This window comes from Capsicum annuum, chromosome 8 (genome assembly GCF_002878395.1).
Source record: "Capsicum annuum cultivar UCD-10X-F1 chromosome 8, UCD10Xv1.1, whole genome shotgun sequence".
NCBI lineage: Eukaryota > Viridiplantae > Streptophyta > Magnoliopsida > Solanales > Solanaceae > Capsicum > Capsicum annuum.
Genome location: NC_061118.1, coordinates 172320968 through 172340147, shown reverse-complemented (window position 1 = coordinate 172340147; position 19180 = coordinate 172320968). Strand labels below are relative to the sequence as shown.

Sequence of the window (19180 nt, the reverse complement as noted above, 5' to 3'; positions counted from 1 at the left end):
AATTAATTCATTCAACATATTCCTAATTTTGAAGTTGAACATCCGATAAGAGATGGTTCTGATCACAACCCTTTGCTGGTGAAGTGTCATGGGTATCAAGACAAAATTCCAAAGCCATTTAGGTTTTTAAACTTTAGGGTCCAACACCATAGTTTTAAGGATCCGATTAAAGCTAATTGAAATATTTCAGTTGAAGGAAGTCCTTTTCATATCTTTAATGAAAGACTGAAGAATATAAGAAAAGTACTTGAAAAATGGAGTAGTGACACTTACGAAAATATTTTTCACAAGGTGGCAGCACTAGAAGATATAGTCAAGGTGAAAGAATTGCAGCTGGAAATTAATATTGCTGATAACACTAGGAAAGAACTGAGGAAAGCAGAAGAAGACCTAAGGAGACACTATCATCTTGAGGAGTTTTAGAAGCAGAAATCAGGGATGGCATGGTTCAATGATAGTGATAGAAACACCAAGATCTTCCATAATTATGTTAGGGGTAGAAAGAAGAGACTATGTTCATGAAATTAAGAATGATCAAGGTGTAACTTTGCAAGAACAGGAAAGTATTGGGGAAGAAGCAATTAATTGCTTTAAAAAATAATTTCGGAAGGACAATACAAATTAAGGGTATGGCATGCTTGACTGTATTCCACATATCATTTCAGGGAGGTAGCAAAAGGAAATGGATAGAACACCCTCGGATGAGGAAGTCACACAAACTATTTTTTCTTTAAACAGTGAAAGTGCTTGTGGTCCAGATAGATTTTCATAGAAGTTTTTTCAAAGTTGTTGGGAGATCATCAGTGAAGATGTGGTAAACATGATTATTTCTTTTTTTTTTTTTTTTATGGAGATAATACATCGAAACACCCCTAAACTTATGGCCAAAACTTACTTTAGACCCTAAACTTGTATGCCAATTATTTACCCCCCTTAACAACTTTCAAGTGAATTAATTTCCACCCAAATTACTGACGTGAAATTTTTAATAAAATAGCAAGTGAATAGCCAAAAAAACATGAAAAAATGCGGGATCCACATTTTAAATTTTACAAATTCTTTATAGATATATAAAAATAAAACAAATTCATCTTCATCCTCTTCAGTTCATCTTCTTCACTTCTTCAACTTCTTCAACTCCTCCTCCCTCGTTCCTTTCACCCCACCCCACCCCCCAATCCCCAACACATTGTTGGTGCATTATTTGTAAATTGTCATCACAAGAAACAAGATTAAAGTTGAAAGATCTTGGCTTCTTCTCATCCAATTGCCAAATATGATTGAGACTTGCTAAAAATTTGATAAAATTCTTTAATGTGACATGAAAAGATCAGATACTTCATTGTTTTCTTTTTTCACTCCACAGATCACTGTGCACACACACACACAGTGAGATCGAGAGTGTACGGAGGAGGCACACACATCACCGAAAAATACCCACCTCACTGGAAAACACCACGATCGAAACTCCATTTTTTTCTCTTCATAATAGACACACCCATCATAATATATATAATTTTTGTGAATATAAAAAATTGAAATGAAATTGAAATTGAAGGGAGTCTCATTTATCTTTGTGGATATGAAAAATTGAAATTGAAAAACATCTATAAACTTGAAGGTGAATTTGAAATTTGAGGGTTATTTGGAGTTTGAAAACTTCCTTTCCAGATGAGGAGGAAGGAGACGGAAGAGGGGGGTGGGGGCGGCGGCGGTTGCAGAGGTGGATGGATCCCTAGCTTTGAGATTAACTATCATTTACTCTCATTCGCGAGCTCTTTACTGTACACCATTGTAGTGTTTTCTTGTTGTGAATAAGAGAAAAAAGGTTATGAAGAAGAAGAAAAATTGAGGGGGGGGGGGGGGCATTTTATTTATTTATATATATATATATATAGTACATATATGTGTGGGATTATTATTTTTAAAAAAAATTATAATTTATTACGTGGCAATGACATGGCACTGATTTGGCAATGACATGGCGCGTGTGTAGTGCACTCTCCGTTGTGAGAGTGGACTTGTGATTTTGAGGTTGAAATTAATTCACTTAAAAGTTGTTAAGGGGGGGGGTGGTAAATAACTGTCATACAAGTTTAGGGTCTAAAGTAAGTTTTGACTAAAAGTTTAGGGCTGTTTCGATGTATTATCTCTTTTTTATGTGGATATGAATTGCCTAGATAGATAACCCATGCTAATTTAGTGTTTATTCCTAAGAAAGAGTTAGTTAAGAAATTTATTGACTTGAGGCCAATAAGTTTAAGCAATTATATTAGTAAGGTTATCTCTAAGGTGATTCATGGTAGATTGGTTAATTTGTTACCTCTAATAATCTCATAAAATCAGACTAATTTCTTGAAGGATAGAAGTATTACTGAAAATTCCATTTTGGCTCAAGAAATAGTTAGGGACATTAAAAGGAGGGATAAATATCATAATATTGTGATAAAGCTGGATATGGCAAAGGCTTATGATAGGATTAGTTGAATATATGTGATTAAGGTGATGAGGAAATTTGTTTTTTTAGAAAGAAACATAGATATGATTTGGAGGCTTTTATCTAATAGTTGATATTCAATATTAGTTAATGGTAGATCATATGATTTTTTTCAGTTAATCAGGGGTCTTAAACAAGGAGATCCACTTTCTCCAGCACTTTTTATTATAGTTGTTGAGGTGTTAACAAGAAGTCTCAATAATTTGTATGAAGAATCTGGATTATTGGATATGGGATGCCAAAATAGAGTGAGAACATAAACCACTTGTCATATACAGATGACACAATATTATTTTGTTCAGGGCATAAAGGGTCAATTAAGAAGATGATGAGAGTTCTGGTTGAGTATAAGAAGGTGTATGGTCAGCTTATTAATCTCAAAAAAAGCTTCCTATATGCTTATGAGAAAGTACCACTAGCAGTAAAGAACAGAATCAGAAGGATCACAGGTATTTCTACTGGTGCCTTAATTTATTTTCACTTACTTGAGTTGCCCTTTATATTATGGGAGAAGGAAGAAAAGTCACTTTGAAGACCTGATTCAAAAGGTGAGGATAAGAATTCTAGCATGGCACAGTAGACTTACATAAGTTAATACCAAAGTTTCTGTTGAGTAAGACATGGTATATTAGGGGTAAGCACTGGATAGCTTGGGAGGAATTATGTAGACCTAAGGAGGAGGGGTGTAGGATTAAGATCACTTCACTTGATTGTTGATGCTCTATTTGCCAAATTATGGTGGAACTTTAGAGCATCAATAAGGTCACTCAGGAGTAACTACATGTGGAACAAGTATTACAAAAAGAAACATTCAGTGTTAGCACAAGGTCAAGATATATCACCAATATGGAAAAAGATGATTCAAGTAAGGGAAGAAGTAGAGCATAATATTTGGTGGCAAATCGAATCAGGGGAAGCAAGTGTAACGACCTGATTTTTTGAAATCAAAACATCACACGGTGGTCATAATTTCGAAGGACCACAAGCTAACCCTCTACTGATATTTGTATTTGAACACTACATAATATAGATAATAAATGCGGAAACTAGCCATAAGGTTCAAAACATATGAAAATATTCAAAATTGAAAACTGAATACTGATACATCTGTCCGAAAAGTCTCTAAACTGTATGAACTATAGAGTTGATGAGACATGTCCCCAATTAACTCCGTCTACTAAAATTAAACCAAATCTGATGCAATAATAAACTAAGAATCATCCTCAAATGAAGAGGACTCACTGCTATGCCTACTACTGCTGACTGAGACTGAGCTGCTAGGGGTACTCTGGATCTCGTGCCTCTGAACCTATGGTGTCAAATAAAACACCATCGCACAAATGCTTCAGTACGAGAATGTACCGAGTATGAAGATGAGGTAAGGCTAAATACAAGAGCTTATGCATGAATAATTGCTTAACTGAATAATCATAAGAGTACTGAATGAGAATGCATGCATAAATGCACAAATCATAACTAAAATCATCGCAACTCGAAATACTGAAACTCGGATACTGCTTTACTGTCATTTGAACTCACTACTAATACTGAGATACTGAACAACTGAATCTCCTGATATTGATAATAGAGTACTAGAGTTGAGATCAGTCATCTCTAGTGAGTGATCTCAGAAACTGATGTTATTGGAGCTGATTAACTGAATCTACTCACATCAATAACTGAAAGCTAAGCTTACTACTCTCAACTATCTGAATCTGAGATCAAACCTCTCTAATGGATGATCCTTGAATCTACTATCAATGATAAAAAAAGGTTATGTTTAAGATCAAACCTATCTAGCGGAAGATCTCTGAATTTGATAAAGAGAATACTCAACTAAATCTGAGACTGAGATCAAGCCTATCTAATGGGTGATCTCTAGATCTGATAATGAGATTACTCAACTGAACCTGAGACTAAGATCAAGCCTATCTAACGGGTAATCTCTGGATCTGATAACAAGAATACTCAACTGAATCTGAGATCAAGCCTATCTAGCGGGTGATCTTTAGATCTGATAACAAGAATGCTCAACTGAATATGAGATCAAGCCTACCTAGCGGGTGATCTCTGGATCTGATAATACTGATACTGAATAACTTTATGTGGGACCATACCTATCTAGTGGGTGGCCTATGAATCAATGGAACTATCTAAGTTCCTCACTGAGATAGATGACTATATCTGGCAGTTCTGATTTCTGAGTTCTTTTCTGAAGATTGATACTGAAATTGTAACTATAGGAGTTCTCACTTAACTGACATGCCCCAAATCTAAACTGATGAGGCTAACCTGTAGCCCCAACTGGAAGGGTGTCAATACCGTGCCACAGATAAAGACCTCTCTGGTCAAGTCTCTCTAACGGGTGACCTTCGCAGGAAGTCAAGCCTAAGGCAGTATAATAGTCAAGAATATTTGGCGGGTGACAAGCCTTTTCTAACGGGTGACTCCTCTATCCTGCGCTGGCTAAGTAGTTCTAGAGTTCAGGGATTGCTCCTAACGACTTTGCCTCTTTAACGGGGAGTCGTCATCCCCGCACTCTCTCGGTGCTAGCTTCTACTCCCAACTGAAAGACTCTGAACTAATTCTTAACTGAACTTGAACTGAGCTGAATCTGTTACTGATCATATTTCTCGAATGATCCGACTGACTTACGCTGAATTCACTTAGTTCCGTATCTGACAGAATACTGCTGAATCTCGTTATCTGACTGAGCGATACAGAGCTTTGAATAGATTACTCGATTGCTACTGAGGTCTGAACTGAACACTTGAATACTACTATATCTGAGCTGAGTATAGAACTGAGGCTAGATTACTAGCGATACTGAAATTACGAAGATTACTGAGATTTCTTAAGTTCTGTATCTGTCTGAGAGTACAGAGTTCTATAATTCACTGAGTTCTGAGAATCGTGGCTTGACTGAGATTATCGTGAAAACTGACACGGGCTCTAGACTGTAGCTAAATTATCGGGTATAAATACCCCCAGGACTCGATGACATAAAAGTAAAGCACAACCATTCTTGAATTATCAAGACCATGGATATTTGATACGATAAAAACTTGGATCGTATAAAAAAGAAGTCAAAACAGTCCACAAATAAAAGAAAACTTGAGAGCAACACAAACACAATTCTCGGCTCCAACAACAACAAGAAACAAGGTGTAAATGACTAACAATAACAAGGGATAAACAACATTATAATAAGAAAAGCCACAATAGGATAACAATAATCCAACGATTACAATATTACAAGAACAACAAGAACTAATGGTTTCCCTAGATAACACTAACTAAGGCATGAAATGTAGAGATAGCTAGTGAAACATACACTACAATAAGACCCAAGAACCCAAAGATATATTAAATCTAAGGACCCCTAAGATTTACAATAGCAACACCACACTTTTACAAAGACACGAGAGAGATTCCCCTGCTCAAGCACCATCGTTTCCAAGCAATACACATTCACAAGTGAGTCCACACTTGCTCATGTCCTAGTTTCAGCCTAGGGAGGATCTCTCTCAAGAGAAGTGTTCTTTCATCAATAATCAATAACTAATGAACTAAAAACCTATCATGTACTATTTATAAACTTATTACAACAAGAGGTAAAAGACAAAAGAGCCCTTTAATGAAAAGAGCACAAAATAGGCGCCCATGGAGTGTGTTTTAGGGTGGCTTTGTGCACACCAAGACCCTTCTTCACACTTCGATTTGCACACTCCCTCGGTTGCATTTAAAATGCTCAAAAACATCCATCGTCATAATCGTGCTCGTATCATCCTCTCCATCTTTAGAGGAATTTGACCTCAAATTCACAGCACAACTAAACCAAATCAGTCCACAAAATAAGAAGAAACCGAGAACACAAAAATTTCAAGTCTTGGCCAACGCCTTCATTTTGCATCTTGGATTCCTCTCCATCTTGAGATTTGCCTTCAATATAATCTGGCTCAATTGAGTTTAGCCAAGAAGTTTCACTACAAAACAAAAAATGAGTTAGTTGTAAAAGAAAGGTCTTCACACTCTCCCTTTATTTCTTTGTTCTCAGATTCCTCACACTTAATCCCACAAGTGTTGTATGCTTGCTTGTACTTCGAGAGGTATTGAGAGGTGAACCAAATGTTTACAATGACTCCAAAGAATAAGAAAAACACACAAAGACGTAAATACGAATAACAGTTTCAAAACCAACTCACAATCTAGTAAATGGTCACTAGCTTGTAAGTTAAAATTGGAATAAAAAAATGACACTAAAGACACCACAAAATGAAACTAAGAGATCAAAATTTGAGCTTAAAATATGTTGCGTGAACAGTAAAAGTGATGTCGTGGCAGCACACTATTGGTCACGGTTTTGGCGCCATTTTATTCACCAATTTAAAGTCTTGATCACTTTGCAATTTGAAATTAGTGGGAATTTGTTAAGGAGGGAAATATAAGTCTTGAAATCCCTTTTCAAATTTGAAAAAGGAAAACTTGGCTTTCTTTGTACTTTTTCTTAAAACAAGGGTCCTTAAATCATGGAAAAGTGGTTGAAAAGTTGTTGTCAAGTCAAGAGTGATGTGAATCTAGACCTTTCACCAACAAATACTACAAATTATCTTTCATCTTTTGTAGATCTAAAGTTAACTTTTCTTGTTTTAACAAAAGATGAATGGGTGAAGAATCAACAAGAACACAACAACAACTTTCAAGAACACCAACAACACAACCAACATCCAACTACAACAACAAAGTTAACCATACGGCCAAGGCTTCAACAATTTCAACAAAAAGCTCTTAAGCCACCAATCCTTAACAACAACACAAGGCCAAGGTGAAAACCACAACACAATGTTCAACAACAATTCAGTCAAGGCTCAAGTTCACATCAACAACATCAACAAATATAAGCTCAAATCAAGATCGACTCACAGTGTTAGTGAAGAACAAAACTAACACTAAAAACACACACAAGACAAATAAAGGCTCTTAGACCTAGACCCAAGAACAAATCTCGGCCAAGAACACCACAAGAACACAATTTCGGCCAAGACAACAACAATGGACAGATTGTTATTTTCTGAAATTTTCAATCTTTTTTGAACAATTTGTTTTTTGATTTTCTAACAAGCAAGCCCAAGATTGATCTTGTAGGAACAAGATCGAGCCAATACCAAGATGATACGATAAAAACTTGGATCATATCAAAAAGAAGTCAAAACAGTCCACAAACAAAGGGAAACTCGAGAGCAACACAAACACAATTCTCAGCTCCAACAACAACAAGAAACAAGGTGTAAATGACTAACAATAACAAGGGATAAACAACATTATAATAAGAAGAACCGCAATAGGATAACAACAATTCAACGATTACAAGATTACAAGAACTAACGGTTTCCCTAGATAACACTAACTAAGACATGAAATGTAGAGATAGTTAGTGAGACATACACTACAATAAGACCCAAGAACCCAAAGATATATTATATCTAAGGACCCCTAAGACTTACAATAGCAACACCACACTCTTACAAAGACATGAGAGAGATTCCACTGCTCAAGCACCATCGTTTCCAAGCAATACACATTCACAAGTGAGTCCACATTTGCTCATGTCCTAGTTTCAGCCTAGGGAGGATCTCTCTCAAGAGAAGTGTTCTTTCATCAATATTCAATAACTAATGAACTAAAACCCTATCATACACTATTTATAGACTTATTACAATAAGAGGTAAAAAGACAAAAGAGTCCTTTAATGAAAAGGGCACAAAATTGGCGCCCATGGATTGTGTTTTGGGGTGAATTTATGCACACCAAGGCCCTTCTTCACACTTCAATTTGCACACTCCCTCGGTTGCATTCAAAATACTCAAAAACATCCATCGTCATGATCGTGCTCGTATCAACATTCATTCACCTTCACAATTACTAAAGCATCTCTTCAAGCATTTAGAAATCATAAACATGTGATAGTATAGGGAGACATGCTATTGCCTCATACTCCATTAAACAAGGTCTTGCATCAAACACTTAACATGCATTAAAGAACACATAATTGGGGGATTTCATGCTAACATGTCACAATTCATTCTCTAAGGTTTTTCAACAAACACTTGGCATGCATAGGCTTGCACACAATTGGGAATTTCTAGTCAACATGCTATAACGGCTCTAATTCCTTCACATAAGCTTTGCTTATTCAATAATTTCTACACTTAATTGACATGAACACATCACTTAACAAGCAATTTGAAGAGGGTTTATCATGAATATCACATACTAGGGTCAAAGCTTGAAACCTCATAAACAAGACATGAATTAGAAACTCAATAATAGCATGGACTCCAATTCAATTCACATGAATCATGAAAACTCATAAACATAAGATCTTTGAAATTTAAAAAAGGGTTCTTGAGTTTTTTGGATGAAAGGGACCCAAGAATCAACATCTGCATTCCTTAGTTTCTTGATTCTTGAAAAGCTAACGGAGGAATCTTGATGATTTGGGTCTTGGATTAGAAACCCTAGATCTTGTTCTTGATTTCTTAAGAGAGAAAATATTTTGATTTGGGGAAAAAATTGATGAATAAAGAAGTATTTTCGTTATTTAGGGTATGGATCCCTTATATAGACTGGTTTAGGGCTTTAGGAAATTACCAATTGGTCCTTGAAATTTAAAAATGGAATCTGAAAATTTCAATTTCACATGATGGCGCGATGCGGTGGAAGTGCACCAACTCACTGGAAAATGGACAATTAGGAAACTGATTGGTGGCACGACGCGGTGAAAATTGCATTGCCACCTTGGTTGCGAACTGGAAAGGCACCGCGACGCGGTGGAATCGTGTTGGTGCACTGGAAATTGACAACTCTGAAATTGAGCCTTGGCGGCGTGACGTGCCATAATCGCGGAGGCTCACTGGATTTTGACGATTGTCATTTTGGCTGGCTCCGCGATGCGCTAAAGTACCAGATGGTACACTGTCTCACTAAAATGGCTCTAACTCTTCGCCCAAGTGTCGGATTTAGGTGAATTTGGTATCGACGGAAAAGTTATTCAATTCTCTACATGACAAAAAGTCGATATTAAAGAAATTCTATACGGTTCAAAATATTTCTCACTTGGAAATACGCTTCTCAACCTTTTAGTACCGGATTAATACTTCACTGAATACGCTCTAAGGTTCAGACTATGAGAGAATTTTACGGGGTCTTACAACAATTTTTCGATTCGATAATTAAACCAAGCAAAGAGCACTATACTATGTTGAAAATTCTTATCAAGAAGCAAAGGAGATAGAGATTAAGCAGTTCATAATACATGGGAAATGGAATAAGCTAATGCTCAGTTTGTATTTGTCTGAAGAAATGGTAAAGTATATTATGGATAACATTAGTCCTACCTTACAAGCTGATGTAAGGGATAGAGCATGGTGGATGGAAAGCACAAACGGAGTGTTTAGTATGAAAACAGCCTGGAATCTGTTAAGATTCAAAAAAGTAAAGAAGGAGGTGTATGAGTATATCTGGAACAAGGATTTGCCTTTTAAGATTAATTTCTTCCTATGGAGGGTTTGGAAGGTAAGAGTTTGTATTGTTAACAATTTGAAAAAAATGAAATTAAATGTGGTGTCAAGGTGTTGGTGTTGTGTCTAAAGTGAACAAGAGACAATAGAACATCTATTTCTAACATCCTTAATAGCCTTACGGCTATGAAGGTTCTTTGCTAATTTTGCAGGTATTACCGAGGAAGGGAAGCAACTTGCACATCAGGTGAAAATATGGTGGAATAGACAAGGACCTAGAAGATTTCATCAGTTGTGTAGAGTCATACTAGCCGTGCTCATTTGGATCCTATGGAAGAGAATGAACAACATTAAACATGGAAGAGACATATCTTTCGTGGGAATGGTCAATCAGATTGAACAAATACTTATTTACATAGTGAGAAGGATATATAAATGGAAAAGAGATTATCCAACAAAATGAGAGGTGATGATACGGTATGTCAAGAATTACAAGCCAAGGATTTATTGTCAAGTGGTGAAATGGGAGTTTCCAGAAATTGGCTTTGTTAAGTGTAATACGGATGGAGCATACAGAGGAAATCTTGGTATTGGAGCTTATGGATTTTGTCTGAGAAATAAAGAGGGAGATATTTTGTATGCACAAGGGGGAAACATTGGTTATACAACAAATGTTATTACAAAAATGAAGCAATCAGGTACTGTTGGAAGCACAACATTAGAAAAGTGAAAGTAAAATCAAATTCTCTACTACTGGTCAAGGTAATAATGTATGGAAAGTTTCATGGGGGGTGGTTGAGCAACTAGAGGACATACAGAGAGCTAAGGAACGAATGGAGATACAGGGAAGGGAATTTTCTAGCAGACTACATAGCTAACTTAGCTATTGACATAAATGGTAAAGTGAGTTTCAATTCATTCCAGTAAGTACCAAGCAAAGAAAGGAGAATCATAAACACAGAAAAGTCACAGATACTAGCACTAAGTGTACGATCTAGATACATACAGCCACATGCATAAGTTTGGCAAGATACACAAACCACACATGGTGCAGATTCTAAGCAGCTACAATATTTACAAAATAAGAGTTCCTACTTTAGGAAAGTCACAACTGCTAATTAGATTTGCTAAGATAAGTCAGCACAAAATACATCACCAAAAACAAAGAGGAACGACATCAGCCTTAGCATTAACTTCAGAAGATCAACAGCAAATTCAGGTATCGACACAACATCAAACTTGTCCACCAGGTACAACTATCAAGAGCAAATTTGATAGTAAAGAAGAGGACAGAGGGTGGAGTACAAGGTATACCTTGAGATGGATCTTCGGATGGCTTCCACCTTACAGAACAACCTTCACTAGCCCATCCACCTACATATAAAGACAATTTTAATGGTAGCTCACAGATGCAGATGCAATCAATAAATAGTTGGAGGTTACCTTGATCAAGAGACACATCTTGTGCTAAAATGAGCTCATCTAGGAAAGGAATAAGTGCACAGATGATCCATAACAGCAGAGAAAACATGGTGGAGTTCGACCGATAGCAAGAAGGCAACATGAATCAAGGGATGCGGTTTTGGAAAGTAAGCTCAATTTGGAGAGTGAAGTCATTTTATTTCTATTATACAGAAGAGGTGGTTTCGACCACCTCTCATGCAATTACCAAAAAAATCCTTCACTCCCACTTAATTACATACCATGCTCCAATATATATTAATTTCATTGTTTCATCATAATAGTTTAAATATTTAATATATTCTATTAATTTATAATAATTTCATTGTTTCATCATAATGGTTTAAATATTTAATATATTTTATTAATTTATATTAATTAACTATAACTACATATTGGAATTAAAAAAAATTATTTATTTAATTGGTTATCATGTTCAAAACTAATTTGTTACCACGAATCACAATAATTAATAACTTAAAATATTTAAAAGAGATATAGAAATTTTATTGACTCTCATTATTTTAGTAAGGCCACATAAATTGAGATAAAAGAAAAAGAACTGCAAATCATAATAATTAACAACTTAAAATATTTAAAAGATATATAAAAATTTAGTTGATTCGCAAAATTGTATCGAAGCCACATAAATTGGGACAGAAGGAGTAAATATATTATTTGATAATTACGTAAAAATTATTATAAATCACAATAATTAACAAGTTCAAATGCTTTTTTAAAAATAGATAAAAGTTCTATTCAACTCTCAAAATTTTATCGGTGCACCATAAATCATGATAAAATAAAAAATTATCTTAATTAATTGCAACTAAATATTTAAAGTAAATCATTTTTATTATTTTAATTGAATTTTATATAGAAAATTAATTTTTTTATTTTTTTATTTATTTTAGTAAATTTAAATTTTAAAAATACTTTTTTCTTATATAGAAATACTAATATTTAAACTTAACTTTAAATTTTTAAAGTACAAAATTAATAAATTTAAATTAATAAAAAAAATTCTAATGAATATTTTCTTAGAATTTGTGTTGGGTCAATATGTATCAAGTTAAAATGTTAACAAAAAAAAAAGTTAAAAAGAAATAAAGAAAAATATATAGTAAAATTTTATTATTGTGAAAGATAAATATAATGCAATATCCAATAATGTTTAATAATATCATATTTTGCAGATGCAAATGTAGCATCCCGTATTTAATTAATATACTATTTTGGTGAATTATCGATGATTACTATTGGATATGATAAAATTATATTAATTTTTATAGTAATAACATAATCAATCACTCTTAATTAATTATTATGAGTCATCTACGTATTAAGAAAATAAATAATATTTAATAAAAAATAAAATAGACATAAAATGCGGAATTAACTCTTAGTGTTTTAAATTAAATTTTCGCCTTTCGAACGATGATTTTACTATATCACTCCTTATTATAAGTCATTTATGTATTAGAAAAATAAGAATAACAAAATGATATGTCAACATAAAATATTTGATTGACTATCAAAATTATATTAGTGCCACATAAATTGGGACGAGACAGAAGAAGATATAAAGCAACATATATTATTTGAAAATGAAATAAAAAGAACTGTAAATAACAATAATTAACAAAAAAAAAATTGACTGATTTCTGCTGCTTCAATAGTGATTTTAATGTATCACCCGCAATTAATTATTATAAGTCACTTATGTATTGAAAAATTAATAATATTGAATCCATGATTTTACTATATATATATATATATATATATATATATATATATATACTATAAATAAAAAATTTCATGATATTTTAAAAAAACAATAAAAATTACTACATATACTCAAAAGACAAAAGAGTAAAAACACACAAGAGATAAATGTAAAGAAATCAAGAAGCACCAAATGGATTCTTAACATTTGTAACATTCAACTCATTTCTAAATGTTTCCAAATTCTTCTTGAATCAACACATACACATAATAAAAATAATAAATAATAATAATTACATTTTACTATATCACCTCTAATTAATTATTATGGTCATTTAAGCATTGTGCCACATAAGTTGAAATAGAAAAAATATTATAAATCACAATGATCAAAAATTTAAATTATTTAAAAAATATAATTGACTATCGTCGACACAAAACTCTGGACAAGGAGATTAGCATATATTATTCAAAAATTACATAAAAGGTATTATAAATTACAATAGTTAACAACTTAAAATATCTAAAAATAATTTAATATGTTATATATTTCAAAATAATTACATGAAAAATACTAGAAATCACAATAATTAACAACTTAAAAGATTTAAAAAATATAAAATATTTTGTCGATTCTTGAAATTATATTAGTGTCACTGAAATTGGAATAGAAGAAAAGTATTATAAATCACGATAATTAAAAACTTAAATTATTTTTAAAATATAATTGACTATCAATGCCACAAAAATTTGGCCAAGAAAAGTAACGTATATTAATTTGAAAATTATATAAAAAATATTATAAATTACAATAGTTAACAACTTAAATTATCTAAATACATATTAAAATAACATATGTTGAACTCATGCTAGATTTCAGATGAATCCTGGAAAACATATGCAATTCTTTTATTAAAAACTTTTATTTAAATGTATCAACATTGAAAAGATAAATAAATATCTTAATGTTGAGCACGTACTGACACGGGTCATGCTCCTCTAGTATACATAGGATTTTCACTTTGAGTTGGACTCAAAGCAATGTTAATTGCTTGTATTTTATTTGGTTTTGGGCCTTAGTGCTGGACTGATTTGTTTCTTTTGGGTATAAATTTGGTAATGGATTCTCGTCCTAACTTTAGTTTAGGACTTAGTCAGTTAGATGCTCAAGAACAAAATATTTTTATTGGTTTTGTTCCTGGCATATTTGATATTATACATTTATATTATTTGATTATACATTACTTTATATATCAGACTAATGTATAATATTAGTCTTCTGCTTTATATTCAATTATATTATAAACTAAGAAGATGTACATAAAAGAGGTAGTTATTGTAATAAGTGGAATTATACGTTGTGAATGTTTGAATATTGTATAAAGTGACATTATACATTCTTATTTTGACCAAAGTTTTGCACTTTTTAATATTGTATAAAGTGACATTATACGTTCTCACTTTAGCCAAAGTTTTGCACTTAATAGTATGATATTATACATTATGGAATATTACATTATAATGTATAAGTTATAATATATCAATCATTATACATTACTTATTTTGAAAGGTGGCATTATACAATCTAACAAGCTTATAAGTCATACATATTTAAGGTGAAATTGTGTATTATGATATTATAAATTACTGCAGTTTATTATTTAAATGCATAAGTTGCCCTCATACATGTCTAACTATTGTTTAATTATGGTCTGATTTATTTTTTTAAATGTATTAGTTATCATCACACATATGTAACTATTGTGTAATTAGGGCCTGATTTTATTTTTCCAGGACATGAAATACCGACTGAACCATTTAAGTAAATTTAATTTTTTTTACATGTATAACAATGTTATAATTATTGAACGGACTGTTACTTCATCGTTTTTTCTTTAAATCAGGGACTGTGGCATCTTTGTGTCTGCCTATGCAGAATATTAAGTGAAGGACAGCAAGTCCATTCATGTGGGTTTAATGCTGGAACTCAATGTGCACACTATGCTTCATTACTATGGCATTACGGAGTGACAAAAGCAAAAGAAGGGCACACGAGTGATAATGAGGATCCTCCTCGGCCGAGGAATAGTTATCTCCAAACAATTGATGAAAGTGCACTTGTTACTTTAGAATTGAATTTTTTTATAATAGTCGTCATTGAAACAACTAATTTTTCGATGTTAAACGGTTACAATGTTACTTTTTGAATGTTAATTCACATTTTATGGATGTCCTTATTTTTATTATACATACATACCTTCTGAAGAAATGTTTTGCAATTAGTTACACTATATTGTAATGTTACTAATATAGTTTGGTAGTTATTGAGTTTGCCTTACATTTTATTATATATAACGTATAAAACTAAATTACAAAATAATTTGTTATTGTATATCAACATATTGAATTTTTAGCTATACGTAAATTATGTTATAAGTTAATAATACATTGAACAAGTGTCTCACACGTTAAAACTTATGTATTACATAACATCATACATGTTGTTAAACGCTTATGACTTAATAGAAAATAAAGAAAATATTTAACGTCATACATATTTTAAAACTATAACAATATATCATATATTATTAACATACTTTTAATGTATTTTTTATATTAAATACTTTGTGAATGTATCATACATTTACACGAAAGTATAATCTATAATCATACACATAAAACAAAATGAAAAAGGCAACTTAAATTTTCACGAATTATGTTACATAAGTCTGCCATTTCTTATGTTGTTTAAATAAAAAATAATACATGTGGTCAGTTAAAAGTCATTGTTGTCAGTAAAACATCATGCATGTTAATAAAGTATAATAGTATATCATGCATTACTTATATATGAAAGTTTAATGTATAATTGTGTAATACACATTACGTTTCAACAACTCTTTACTATAATAGTTGCCAAATTACATAGTATATACACACCCACGACAGGTCAACGAAATTCAAAACCCCTTATCATGGGATGTAAGGTAATAAACAAGTATTTAAACTCGTTACTAATGTCTTATGCATCCAAATGTGCGATTTCGGATACATTTGGTTCAGCATATAGATATAATGGGGCTTTTTCGATATCCATCTGCTCGTCCATCTGTAAGTATCGCAATCGCCTTCTCTTTTGCGCATCTAACTTTCATGTAGTTAATATCAACTCCGTAAACAACCTTCATTTCTTCAATTATGTCCGCTTGTGTGTGTATTCTCTTGCGATTAATTAATTTTGGTGCTGGAAATTCACTCACAAAATCTGTTGTTGCAACCAAATTATTCAGCAACTCTATCGCTAAGATTACAAGTATGCCTCGAGTCAAATCTTTTTATCAAAAATATTTTCGAATGATTCATACAAGACGCCTTCAACACCCACTTGCAGTCTATGTTACAACAGTGCAGTACATATCTGCATAAATTTTTTACACCCGAGTCCTTGTATTATACAAAAGTTCTACAACTCATAATTTCAGTAAAAATAAACAATTTGGGCCTGACACAGTTTCATTATACATTTGCTCGAATGTATAATCATATGTTAATACATTCAAAATTTTATGATTAAATTCCCCAAAACTCAACTTCAAAACATGAACTTTTTCAAAACGTCTGATAGCATATTACCATACATTAAATCATCAACAAATAAAGACAATATTTATATATCATACCTTTATTACAATGACCGTAACGCAATCGAATCATATTCACTACCTTCGATACAAAGTACAACCCCTGTTTCTCTTTCAAACTCGATTTAATCACTTCAATTTTTTGCAGATCCAATTCCATGGCGATCGTAACAATCAATTTCAGAAAGTTAATACTTTCAGAAACAATAATGACATCACTTTTGTATGATTTATAACTGATTTCCGACTCCCAAACACCGGAATGACGCAATAATATGGGGATGTTCATCTTTTTTTTTTTTTTTCATAAATCAAAAAAGTAGTCGACTTTTTTTTTTCTCAAGAACGTATATCAATAGTTATGAAAATTAACAGTAATGTTTAAGAGTTTTTTTGAAATTTAAATTTTAGTTACTATATTAACTCATACACTACTTAATTATAGTTATTTAATGGAGTAATTTAAGGATTTGAAAGATATTTTCTGATAGCTCTTTTCCTTAATTGTAGACAAAACAGTTTTGTCATACATCTCACGAATGTATAACAAACTCACGAATGTATAAGTATATTTTGTAAAATAGGGAGAGAGAAAATCTAAAGAGATTTTCTGTAAATACTTTCATATTACACGAAATTTCTGTGGTTTTCATTTTCTACAAAAAGAATGAGCATCTAAGTTCTTTAACTTCTGAAAACCATATCCATTCTGTCCCTCGTCCTACCTACTGGGTCAAATCCTTCGATAAGAGCTTCTGATAGTGTCTGGTAGAGATTTGAGTAGTCAAGAAAGTGGTCAATTATGAATATGTGAGTCTATTCAAAGTAGCAGGGCAGGGCGCCCCCCCCCGCCCCCTTTGTGTAAAACCTGAATCAACATACTAATCAACTTATAATTCCTATATATTTACCAGATTTTTCAATATAAATACTAAATCCGCACAAAAGTTACTGAGTTCCAGGAAACCGCACCCGGGCCCCTAGATCCGCCCCTGGCATAGGTAAACATCCTTACCTTGACAGGTAAACATCCTTGTACAGTGGAACTCAATGGATCTTTGGCATATACCATTTGTGTACACCTCCAATGATGATAAAACATCTCTCCATGAAATTGGTCAACCAGATAGAACTTACGACTTGTGTTGTTATCCTGAACATAAGTGGAAATAAAATGAGGGGAAAGACCAGCTCTATAACCTCTCTTTAAGAAAGCAGTATTTGAGTCCAAAATTATGCGTCAGTCCGAAATTATGCGTAAACAACAGCTGTTATTGAACTGTAGAAATATAAAGGAGTCATAGGAAAAGATGGCATACTTAAGTGAGAAAGAAGAGAATGCATGAACTGGCAAAAGTAGAACTGTAACTATTTGTATATAGCCGATCAATTCCAAGAACATATCGATCAATCATTCCAGCAGAACTACACGGGGGTCCAAGATCGATCACCTCTAACAGAACATCTTACCTGCCAATGCTATGCTATTTTATCGACTGAAAACACACACACACACTCGCACACATTACAATGCTTCTACAGGATATCCACTCTGATCTCTAAGCTTCTGTTGAATTCTTGCCATTGCTTGGAACTTGACCTTGCTTCCAGAGCAATGCAAGCACTAACCTCATAAATGCTGTGGCCCGTTGTCCGTGCGACACAATTTCAATCAGGTAAATACGTACCAACCATATAACAACTAAGCAGCATCCACGGCACACACACAAGATGTAATACACTTTCAAAAACAGAGGTCTAAGACGAATCATTACCCTACACAGAGAGATCACACTTGCATTCAAAATCATACTCCTTCCTTCCCCCAAAAAACTCTACACAGAGAACACACTTGCATTCAAAATAGTACGCCTTCCTTGCCAGATGGAGTGCCATTAGATTTATTTCTTAAAGACTCCTCAAAATTTTCATTGTTTGTGAATGGCATCTACCTATTTAGTAGCCTAATGCAAATAATACTTGGGTAGAGCAGGGCTAGTGAACCATTCCGACATGTTCAACGTTCACAGGAAGCAAAATGTTTAGTGCTGAAAAGGTTCATGCTTGTTCCATCTATTCCCTTAACTCTGATGAGTAAAAGCACAGACCAAGGAGGTGAATTTATCTCATTGTCCAATTAGAGAGCTAGCTGGCGCTGCTTGAGTTTTCTTTGCCTGCCTTCCATACTAAATAACTAAAGTGAGTCATGGGATCAGGTTTTCCCACCCGTCCTAGTGATTCTGGATTGAGAGATCTAGGCGGCCCAGAGTCTTTCCTTCTATTAATAAAAATGGCACCCTTTCATGGTCAGACGTCAAAGCAACTATTAAAAATAA

General features: G+C 33.1%; 1 protein-coding gene across 6 annotated transcripts; it reads right to left on the bottom strand.

The window, feature by feature from the left end:
• Positions 1 to 3755: 3755 nt before the first annotated feature.
• On the bottom strand, positions 3756 to 11612 carry LOC107880041. 6 transcript variants are annotated; one of them, XR_001677153.2, is made up of 3 exons: positions 11461 to 11612; positions 11332 to 11391; positions 3756 to 3806 (listed from the first exon to the last, which is right to left on the bottom strand). XR_001677153.2 is itself a non-coding variant. In XM_016726960.2 (3 exons), the coding sequence occupies exons 1-3, from the start codon at positions 11579 to 11581 to the stop codon at positions 6330 to 6332; spliced, it is 303 nt and encodes a 100-aa protein (XP_016582446.1). In that variant the 5' UTR covers positions 11582 to 11612; the 3' UTR covers positions 5480 to 6329. The 6 variants fall into 6 exon arrangements, 1 of the variants encoding a protein (XP_016582446.1); XR_007043820.1 differs by lacking the exon at positions 3756 to 3806 and adding an exon at positions 5479 to 8419; XR_007043821.1 differs by lacking the exon at positions 3756 to 3806 and adding an exon at positions 5479 to 8408.
• Between the last annotated feature and the right edge of the window lie 7568 nt (positions 11613 to 19180).

Excerpts from the sequence above, each read along its gene's own strand:
- LOC107880041 (XM_016726960.2), bottom strand. The coding sequence starts at position 11,581 with ATGTTGCCTTCTTGCTATCGGTCGAACTCCACCATGTTTTCTCTGCTG. Across the intron at positions 11,392-11,460 it reads AGATGTGTCTCTTGATCAAG|GTGGATGGGCTAGTGAAGGT; the intron begins GTAACCTCCAAC and ends CTTTATATGTAG. Across the intron at positions 6,452-11,331 it reads ATCCGAAGATCCATCTCAAG|ATTATATTGAAGGCAAATCT; the intron begins GTATACCTTGTA and ends CAATTGAGCCAG.